Source organism: Alosa alosa, chromosome 18, assembly GCF_017589495.1.
Source record: "Alosa alosa isolate M-15738 ecotype Scorff River chromosome 18, AALO_Geno_1.1, whole genome shotgun sequence".
Taxonomy (NCBI): Eukaryota; Metazoa; Chordata; class Actinopteri; order Clupeiformes; family Clupeidae; genus Alosa; species Alosa alosa.
Genome location: NC_063206.1, coordinates 5,871,269 through 5,882,348, shown reverse-complemented (window position 1 = coordinate 5,882,348; position 11,080 = coordinate 5,871,269). Strand labels below are relative to the sequence as shown.

The 11,080-nt window shown below is 40.6% G+C and overlaps 1 protein-coding gene across 1 annotated transcript; it reads left to right on the top strand.

Annotated features, from left to right (window-relative positions):
* Nucleotides 1-496: 496 nt before the first annotated feature.
* LOC125311598 (solute carrier family 22 member 7-like) lies at nucleotides 497-10,793 on the top strand. Its single transcript, XM_048269813.1, has 10 exons — nucleotides 497-958; nucleotides 1,429-1,532; nucleotides 4,265-4,419; nucleotides 5,407-5,575; nucleotides 6,716-6,839; nucleotides 7,007-7,113; nucleotides 7,654-7,868; nucleotides 9,005-9,113; nucleotides 10,161-10,367; nucleotides 10,642-10,793. The coding sequence occupies exons 1-10, from the start codon at nucleotides 578-580 to the stop codon at nucleotides 10,703-10,705; spliced, it is 1,635 nt and encodes a 544-aa protein (XP_048125770.1). The 5' UTR covers nucleotides 497-577; the 3' UTR covers nucleotides 10,706-10,793.
* Nucleotides 10,794-11,080: the final 287 nt, after the last annotated feature.

Sequence of the window (11,080 nt, the reverse complement as noted above, 5' to 3'; positions counted from 1 at the left end):
ATTAAAATGTAGTGAGATTCCTCTTCAACTGGCTTGTCCCATGCAATAAAAAATCCCTGTGTCTCGCTGAAATCAAACTTATCCTAATCTGAAATATAAAGTTGACATCACCACATTTTCTAGTCAGTGCACCAAAGAATTCAAGGTAAAGTTCCTGTTTAAACTTCAAAAAAACAGCTGTGATTTTACTTCAGAAGTACATCTTCCACCCCAGACATCTGAAGAGGTTGCAATGGTTTACAAAAGTCAAAGATTGGTGGAAAACTCATGCATATTCATTTCATTCTCAACCTTTGGCATGTTCAGTCTTGAACAATGGTGTCAACCTAAATTAACTTTGAGAAAGTTGGACAAGGAAAGAGAGAGTGAGAGAGAGATGACCACTGAGAGAGAAAGACAAAAACAGAGAGAGAGAGAGAGAGAGGTGTGTCTTGCACAAGCCAATGTCAAAAGAGAGAGAAGTAGAGAGCGACAGCACCACTGTGTCCTGTAAAGAGAGGGTAGAGGTTTAGGGGAGAGATTCTCTTTGAGGCAGTGCTGCAACATTAAACTGTGGAACTCTGGAATTTTTGTCACAATGAAGTTTGAAGACCTTCTTTCAGACATTGATGGCTTTGGAAGGTTCCAGAAGATGATTGTTTGCCTTAGTTTCTTGGGACGTGTCACTTTACCATGTCATTTCTTGGTGAACAACTTCATAGCGGGTATCCCACCCCACCACTGTGACATCAGCGGTCTGGATGCTGCGGGCGTCTTTGGGAATCTGTCGGTGGAGGAGAGATGGACGGTCAGTATCCCGCTGCAGGCGGATGGGACGCTGTCTTCCTGCCTCATGTTCCCAGAGCCCCAGTTCTACCTGCTGCTCAACACCTCCAGCAGCACCGGACTTCCTGCAGAACCGTGTAGAAATGGATGGGTGTACGACAACAGCACCTTCAAAAGCACACTGGCCACTGAGGTAAAGGACAGTCTTCTCTTAAAAATATAAAACCACCATCCAAAACCATCAAACTTATTAAAATTCAACCGAATGATGTGGCCTATTTACAATTATCATATACAGTATGTAAACAACCTGAAAAAACTGAAAAAAACTTGTTGAAGTTTTAAAGCCTGCAGTGAGAGACTATTCCAAATGTCTGCCAATAGGGGGCACTTTATTACATAAGAAAAGGAGTTATATCACTTGAATGTTTTGAAGATGAACCAAACATCTTTACTCCGTGTGTGCTGCTAATTCTCCTCTCATTTCCTTGGTCTCTTGTATTCCCTGGACAAACACAGTCTGCTGGGCCATCTGTTTCTACTCCAGAACCATTTAAAGCCCTCTCTGTGGCACTATGATCTCAAAACACAGCTCATTCATCTTTTCTAGAAATGATTTCCCCCACCGATTTTACTTGTTTTTGTTCCCTCTTCTCCTGAAAGTGGGATTTGGTGTGCGATAAGAAGGGGTTGAATAAAGCCACTGCCACCATCTTCTTTGTGGGGGTCATGTTTGGAGCCATGACCTTTGGTGGTCTGAGTGACAGGTATGACACACTTCAAACAACACCAATAATTGTAGATAAGTCAGAGGGTATAGAAGGCCTCTCAGAAGAAGATAGAAGATACTGTAAGGCCTCTCAGATTAAGTATTCTATACCTGCCCAGAGGGAAGTCATTGTACATGAGTTGTTGTGGAGGGCAGGAATGATTTGCTGTAGCGGTCCTTGTTACAGCGGAGTTGAATGAGCCTCCATCTGCTGTCTCACCAGTAGGCTGTGTAAGTGATGTAATGTGCCCAATTTATGTGCCCAAGCCTTCTCTCAAGTACCAACTCCTGGGGTTCTAGAGCAGTCCTCAGCACAGAGCTCACCTACCTGTACTATCCACTCCAACCTCTATGTGGTAAAGTTATGTGTGAGTCTGTCTTGTAACTATAATATCCTGATTTAAGGTTAAAACTAGATGTACCGCAGAGCGGTACAAAATATGACCGCCGCCCAGTCCAGCACATTTTTTCCACAAAAATAAATCACGCTGAAAGGCTTATATGATTCTAACTGTCTCACTAAATTGCATTATCCACCCTCAATTCTCACTGGTATCTGCTAGACAACAAGTACCAAAACATGATTAGTTCATAGATTTCACATGTAAAATTAATTTTATACAACCCCACCCCCATCTTGCCTGTTCATAATTCTGAGAAATTCTTGAATTGTGTGCGTGTACACGTTTATGTTTATGTGTTTGGGTGTGTGTGTGTGTGCATGTGCATGCATGCGTACATATGTCTACTGTGTGAGTATGTGTCATACGTATGATTACTGTGAATGTATGTGTGTGTATCTGTTTATGCACATGTGTGCACATGGAATGGGTTAACATGACCCCTGGAGGCAAACATACAGAAAAAATTGGTCATCCTAGGCCCTACGGTTCTCAAGATATTCACAGAAAACTGTGTCTGCCCTACCCTCCTTTCAGGGGGTCCAGTACAGCGGGGGGGCTACAGATCAAAACGAAAAATGATGGTTTAATGCTATCCATGTGGGGTTTCATGTACCCCGGTCTTTCAGTGTCCCGGGAATTCTTGTTGGTGTACGGTCACTAAATGTACACATAAATTATTTTATTGTAAGGCCCCCCCCCATGAACGAAAGTTCACAAAACTTGGCATGCATTCGGAGGGTGTCATAATGATCCTACACTTTCAATTTCGTGCAGTTTTGACCATGTCAGCCAGATATTTTTTTGCTTTTTAATTTTTAACTAGGTGGCGCTATACATGAAATAAGTGGTAATGGGATGGGTTGACATGACCCCTTAAGACCAACATACAAAAAAAAGGTGGACCTCCTAGGCCCTACGGTTCTCGAGATATTCACAGAAAACTGTCTCCGCCACCTACAGGCCAGATGGTGTATAGTAACATAAATGAATTTATTGTGTGGCCCCCATGAACGGAATTCCCTAAACTTGGCGTGCATTCAGAGGGTGTCATAATGATCCTACACTTCCAATTTCGTGCAATTTTGACTATGTTAGGTCACAGATACCCGCGATTACAACACCTCATTTTTTTTTTTTTTGTGTTTAACTAGGTGGGCTATACATGAAATGAGTGGTTATGGAATGGGTTGACATGGCCCCTTGAGATCAACATACAAAAAAAATGGTCCTCCTAAACCTTACGGTTCTCGAGATATTCACAGAAAACTGTGTCTGCCCTACCCTCCTTTCGGGGGGGTGCAGTCCAGTGGGAGGGCTACAGATCAAAACGAAAAAAACGATGGTTCCATGCTATCCATATGGGGTTACATGCCCACCAAGTTTCGGATCTACCCTGGTCTTTCAGTGTCCGGGAATCCTTGACTAAAAATGTGGACATGCTAAAAAAAAAAAAAAAGAAAAGAAAAAAATCTGACTAAACCTATATGCAAGCTACTTGGGGCGGTCATAATAATGGTCTTACTTGGATGGTCCCCATTTATGGAAGCATATTAGGGCCACATTAAGAGAAAATATTTTTCAAAATTCCGAGATAAAAGTTGAAATTTTCGAGATAAAAGTCAAAATTTTCGAGGAACAAAGTCAAATTTTTTAAGAAACAAAGTCAGAAATTCAGAAATTATTGCTGACTTTGTTTCTTGAAATTTTTTACTTTATCTCAAAATTGTTGACTTTTATTTATCTTAAATTTTTGACTTTTTTTTATCAGAAATTCTCAGAATCTTTAATCTCAGAAATTATTTCTGACTTTGTTTCACGAATATTTTGACTTTGATTCTCGAAAATTTTGACTTTTATCTGAAAATTTTGACTTTTATCTCAGAATTTTCAAAAATATTTTCTCTTCATGTGCACGTAATATGCTTCTGTACCCATTAGACTGTGAACAGACAGTCTGCTACAAACAAATGATCTGTTAACACCTACATACCTACAGTATGGTTAAGGTTAAGGGTTTAGTTTATTAAAGGTGATATTCTACGGAAGCCCTATTTTTTGGTAAATATCCAGAAAACGTGCACTCATTTTACTAAATTGTGTACACATTTTTACTAAATTGTTTTTAATCGTTGTGAGCGCAATTTATTAAAATGAGCGCACTATTTAGTAAAACGTGTGCGCGATTTAGTAAAATGAGTGCACATTCTCTCTATACACAAAAATATCTTGCAATGACACCTCCTGGGCTCCATAATATTCAGTGAATAATCCAAATAAAAATAAAAAAAACATAATCATTATTTTATAACCCCTCTAATACACACAGGTATGGACGCAGGATAATGCTTCTGGTTTCATACGTGTCTGGGATGAGCTTTGCGCTGATCAGCGTTTTCTCCACCTCCTACATCATGTTCGCTGTGCTCAGGTTCCTGAGTGGCTTCTGCATCACAGGCATCGTCATTGTCACCTCCGTGCTCAGTGAGAACACACCCCTCCCTTTTCTCCTCTCTGTGTTCAGTGAGAACACACACCTTCCTTTATTCCCATCTCCGTGCTCAGTGAGAACACACCCCTCCCTTTTCTCCTCTCTGTGTTCAGTGAGAACACACACCTTCCTTTATTCCCATCTCCGTGCTCAGTGAGAACACACCCCTCTCTTTTCTCCTCTCTGTGCTCAGTGAGAACACACCCCTCTCTTTTTTCCTCTTTGTGCTCAGTAAGAACACACCCCTCTGTTTTTTCTCCTCTTTTTGCTCAGTGAGAACACCCCTCTCTTTTCTACCCTCTCCTCTGTGTTCAGTGAGAACACACCCCTCTTTTCCTCCTCTCCTCCTCAGTAAGAACACACCCCCTTGTTTTCTCCCTCCCTCTCTTTGCTCAGTGAGAAACACCCCTCTTTTCTACCCCCCTCTGTGTTTTCTCCTCTCTTTGCTCAGTGAGAACACACCCCTCTCTTTTCTACCCTCCTCTCTGTGTTCAGTGAGAACACACCCCTCTCTTTTCTACCCCTCCTCTCTGTGTTCAGTGAGAACACACCCCTCTCTTTTCTACCCTCCTCTCTGTGTTCAGTGAGAACACACCCCTCTGTTTTCTCCTCTCTGTGTTCAGTGAGAACACACCCCTCTCTTTTCTACCCTCCTCTCCGTGCTCAGTGAGAACACACCCCTCTCTTTTCTCCTCTTCTCTCTGTGCTCAGTGAGAACACACCCCCTCTCTTTTCTCCTCTTCTCTCTGTGCTCATGGGTTTAAACTAAAACATCTCACTGATATTTGCATTACTTAAGCATTTAGAAGAGATGTATTTCTAGTGACTGTAGCAATTTTCAGTAGCTGTTTATGGTGCTGCAAATCTTACTTTAACTATTTAGAACATTCTGAGTATAAGTCAAAAGTTTCATATCAAATGCTTGTGTGTGTGTGTGTGTGTGTGTGTGTGTGTGCATTAACATTTGCTTCTCTCTACAGTTGTGGAATGGGTGGACATTGAGAGCAGGAAGTTAGTGGGGGTGATTGACAGCTTGTCATGGACATTTGGATTTATGACACTGTCCACACTTGCATTCCTCATCAGAGACTGGAGATGGCTGATTGTGGCCATCACAGCACCAGTGGTCATAGCCATAATATCATGGAGGTAACGCATTCATAAGATCATTGAGGTAACTCATAACTTATACATAAGATCATTGAGGTAACTCATAACTTATACATAAGATCATTGAGGTAATTCAAAATTCAAAATCCGGAACTTTGCTGGAAGTTTGCCTCTAGCGGCCAACGTTGGCAAACTTCTGGCAATATTTTCTAGTGAACTCATTTGTTTCCCACAAATCACCAACAAGTTTGCTGCAAATCTACCGCAAACATTTGATTTTTGTAACGTAACTAATAGGTAACTCATAATATCATGGGGGTAACTTATAGGTAACTCATAATATCATGGTGTCATGGTAACTCACAGCCATAATATAATGAAGGTAACTTCAATTTGCAGCCAGGGTAGTCTAGCAACTCTTCGTTGGCTTGCGAGCTGGAAAAATTCAAGCTGCAGTTGGCAAGATTTTTTTGATTATATTCACTGAAACCGACACTATGCTCCACAGAACAACATAAATCAGCTGGTTTTAGAAAAAAACCCGCACTTCTACCTCCACCTAGAGCCTGTTATTTGTTTTGCAAAAATCCGCAGCTCCCGGTTCTTCTGGTCCAATCAGAGCAGGGCTGTGTGAGATCTGACTGTCAATCACAGTCTGGTGAATTCTGGTGTGCACTGACGAGCACAAACTCGATGAGAGGGTGCTCGGTGGTAGTGGGGGAGGGGCATGAGAGTTGTAAACATTGAACATTTTGGCTAAGTCCCCTCAATCTGTCAGACTTGCCAACTGCAGCTTTAAACTTCGATCAGGCCAATCACATTGTGTATAGAGTCGGTAGGCGGGCTTAACATTATGATGGCAGAGTTGCAACGGTTCCGCGTGAATTCCCTGCTACTTGAAAACAAAGAAGATGGGTGCTGCTGCTGGTGAACAGCACGACACGACTTCAGCTTATTTTAAGTTGGCAAAAGTTTGATCAACTACCCAACTAGCTCTGCTGGTGGGAAAACGCATGGGACTCATGAGTTGTAGCGCTATCCTATTGCGTGCAAGGGAATTTAAAAAGGCAACCGTTTATTCCGCCCCTCGGATTGAGCACGGGGGGAGGGACTACCTCTCATACTGATGTCTCCTGAATTTGGAATGAATTGAAATAATCTATTGTCATCTCAAAACAGATGGGTTCCAGAATCAGCTAGATGGCTGATAGCAAACGGGCGGCTAGATGAAGCTCACTACTACTTAAATAAGTGTGCTAAGATGAACCGCCGGCAGGGAATGGCTTCCTCCATCAAACCAGAGGTGAGCTGCCACTGGTCATTTGGACGCATTGATGCGTTATTATCATCAACATGGATATCACATCTGTAAGGTGTACACTGTGTGTGTGTGTGTGTTTGTATGTTTTCACAAGACCTGTTTATTTGTGTTTATTTGTTTGTTTGCTGGCTTGCTCTCCCTCTCTTTAGAATCTGTCTAATATTGTGGTGACCAATCGGAACCGGAACTACTCCTATCTTGATCTGCTGAGGACTCCCAAGATGAGGAAACTGGCACTACTTACAGGTCTTACTTGGTATGAGGAGATCTAACCCCAATTATCTCTCATATCCCACTGCAGAATCCATATCATGTTAGGGTCTAAGTGTCTGCGGGGACCCAGGTTTTGATTCCACTCTCTTCACTACCATATATATATATATATATATATATATATATGCATGAAGCCAAAAAGCCCCAAAAATATATTTTTACTTAATAACAATATACAGTATAACTGATACAGTTATTATTGACACCATGAGAATTGACAGAGGGGTTCAACTGGATTGCACATATTTTGACATGTTTTACTTCATCTTTATTCATACATTCATCATACTTCATCTTTATCTTCATCATTTGTGCCTAATGTCTATCTTTATTCATAATCATTTTTAATTGTTTCGAGTAAACAACACATATAATTTGTGTCGTTTTGAGTAAACAACACGTATCATTTGTGTCGTTTCGAGTAAACAACACGTATCATTTGTGTCGTTTCGAGTAAACAACACGTATCATTTGTGTCGTTTTGAGTAAACAACACGTATCATTTGTGTCTAATGTCTTGCAGGTACGGAGTTGCCTCCACCTTTTACGGCATCAGTTTTAACATTACAGGGTTTGGAGTGAATATTTACCTCACACAATTTATAATGGCCGCTGTTGAGATCCCGGCTAAAGTGTCTATTTTCTACCTTCTGGACAAGATTGGGCGGCGCAAGACTGAGTCCGGTGCTCTTTTCCTGGCTGGGTTGTGTCTCGCTATCACCGTAATCGTCCCCAGAGGTAGAGCACTGCGTTTTAGGCCAAACAAAGGCAGTCTATACGTTAACGTAGAAATCAAGGATAATCCCTTCAGCACTTCAGCCCTTCAGAAATCAAGGATAAGGTCATTTGAAAGCTTGGTAATGCTTTAGAATAACATGTGCTTATTAGGTATTAACAGTGCATTATAAGAAGTTAGTTAACAATTTATTACTAACAGTTAGTTAACTGTTGTTATCCTTTAATAACATTAACTAACTGTTAACATGCAGCTTGAAAGTGTTAATAAGCAGCCTTTTAAGTTACTTACAAGCATAGTTGTAAGTGTTAACAAGCAGCTTGTTAATGCTTGTTAATGGTGTATAAGACAAAGAGGTGGATAACTAATACGCTTATAAGACCTTTCTTATTTGTAGTAAATTTTGCAGCCCCCCGATCTAAAGCGAGGACCATGTAGCCTATAGTTCCACAAGCCCGACCTTCTATCTCTATAAATCTACTGTATCTATCTAGCTTGGTTTAGCTGTGAGAAATGCACCTTCAAAATTGTTGCAGCAAGCAGGAATTGAACCCTGGTCTTCTGTGTCATACAGTGACTTGTTGCTTACTGAGCTACAGTCCTATTTATGTGTTCAAAGTAAATGTTCATATTAATTCTATATTCCGATAATGTTCTAATCATACCAGCTATGCTTTTTACAAATATGTTTCTGATGGGAAAAGTGATGTTTATTGTACATGTATATACATATTTTGACAAATATTCTCAGGTTTTGACCTAGGGCCTATTCAAGGTTTTGATGTATTCAGATTTTGACATATATTCTCAGGTTTTGACCTATATTTAGGGTTTTGATATATTCAGGGTTCTGATATTCAGATTTTGACATATATTCTCAGGTTTTTACCTATATATTCAGGGTTTTGATCTATATATTCATATTTTGATATATATTCTCAGGTTTTGATATATATATATATATATTCAGACTTTTCATATATATATATATAATATACTGTATATTGATATCGATACATGTACTGTACAAATACAATACAACAGTAAACAGATATCTACAAAGATAAGATAGCAACACAACACGGTGCAGTGTGATTGTGTGTGTGTGTGTGTGTGTGTGTGTGTGTGTCTTCTTCAGAGCAACGGGTAGTGAGAACAGTAGTAGCGGTGCTCGGTAAGGGGTGTTCGGCGACTGCCTTTGGCACTCTGATTCTGTACAGCTCGGAGCTCTATCCAACCGTGATCAGGTAAGGGCTGGAGAAGAGCAGGGAAACCTGGCTTCATGTAGTAATAGTCAAACCACATATTTGGTTCAACCTTTCAGTTAAAAATGAGCCCAACTCGGCCCTGGCCGTGGCGCGACAGGCTGGGGCACCTGCACCGTATACGCCGGCGTTCCGGGTTCGATTCCCACCCTGTGGCTTCCGCCCTTTGCCTTCCAAATCCCACCCCGACTCTCTTTCCCACTCGCTTCCTGTCATTTTCCACTGTCATTAAAGGCATAAAAAGGCCAAAAAAAAAAAACTCAGCCCAACTCTTTAGCCAGGGAGATGAGCTAATTAGTGAAATCACCTATTTTAAATGCACAGGTAGAACCAATACATGGTATGATTTTTTTTAACTTTCTGAAGCTGGGTTTCCCATCTCTGTCTGTCTAATTCTGTAACTAACTCCTTACCTACCTACTTATCTATCTCTATCTGGAGGCCTGGCATAAAATGCCAGAATGACGTGCTAAGAAGCAACTCTTACTTCTAATGTATTTTATATTTTGAGCAGGGAATGTGCCACATCAGCTAGCATGTATGACAAGAAACAAAGACATGTTACAGCAAACTCATTTGCAATGTATCACTGATGTCAAGAAACAAAGATATGGTACAGCAAACTCATTTTCAATATGTATCACTGATGCCAGTGGTTTTTCGTTCGGTGTGTATGTGTTATGCATCATCATGACAGGCAGAATGGCATGCAAAATAGATATATTACATTTTTGGTTACACTTTACTTGACAGTATCGACATAAGAGTGACATGACACTGTCATGAACACGTCATAAACATTTATGACATAACGCTTCTGTTATTAAGTGAGATTCGGTTTTTGTCATAACAAGTTAGGGTTAGAGGTTAGGATTAGGGTTAGGGTTCATGTGTCATGATAGTGTCATGTCACTCTTATGTCGACACTGTCAAGTAAAGTGTTACCCATTTTTAATAGGGTAACTTGTGATCTGTATCTTATTAAATTACAAAAGTAATGTTCCCAACCCTTCTTATGCATTGGGACAGGCAGAATGGCATGGGCTATAACTCCTTCATGGGTCGTGTGGGGGTGGCAGTGGCTCCCCTGATCCTACTGCTGGATGATGTGTGGTTGGGTCTTCCTCAGCTCATCCTGTGCTGCATTGCAGTGGGGTCCAGTTTAGTTGCGAGTCGACTGCCCGAAACACGAGACCGTTGCCTGCCTGAGACCATCGAAGACATCGAGGGAACAAGGTGCCTCCTTCCAAAATAAATCTCACACAATGACATAACACAAATAACTGTCTATCTCAAAACTCCTCTGATTAACGACATTTTGCTCAAAAACAAAAAGTTTGAAATCATCCAGACATAGACCTTAGGTTCTTCGTACACCAAACCATTCCTTTAATATATATATCAGTGCGCAGTAGTGTGGTAAGTGTTTTGTGTTAGTGTGACTTGTGCGAAAATATATTTTTAATACATGACAAGTATAATAATTCAATGCTTTGTGGTTGAATTGTAGAGCGCCACAAGTGGAATCCCCGGTCCTCTCTCATGGGAATGCAGACAGTGAAGTCGGAAGATGAAAACAACTGATCATTTGTGGTGTTTCAACATCACAAACCTGACTATTACTCTTAACAAATGCTAATAAAATTCCATACATTTTAAAAATGTAGTCCTGGTGCTCTTTATATAAACATCTTTGCTTCAAACAGGCACAGAAATACTTGATTGTGGACACAAGTCAGTCTCTCACATAAGACATTATTGAAAGTGCAAGTATTTGTCAAGTGGGGGGAAGTCAGTCTAATCGTTTAAACTAATCTGTGCAGGTGTCCTGTAATTGCCCTTTTTACAAGGATCCAATAGTAAGCAAGTTGGTATTTATCTTTCCTCAAGTCATCAGATTTGTACTGAGTTTAGTAAATTGACTTTTCACTTGTTTTTTTAAGATGTAG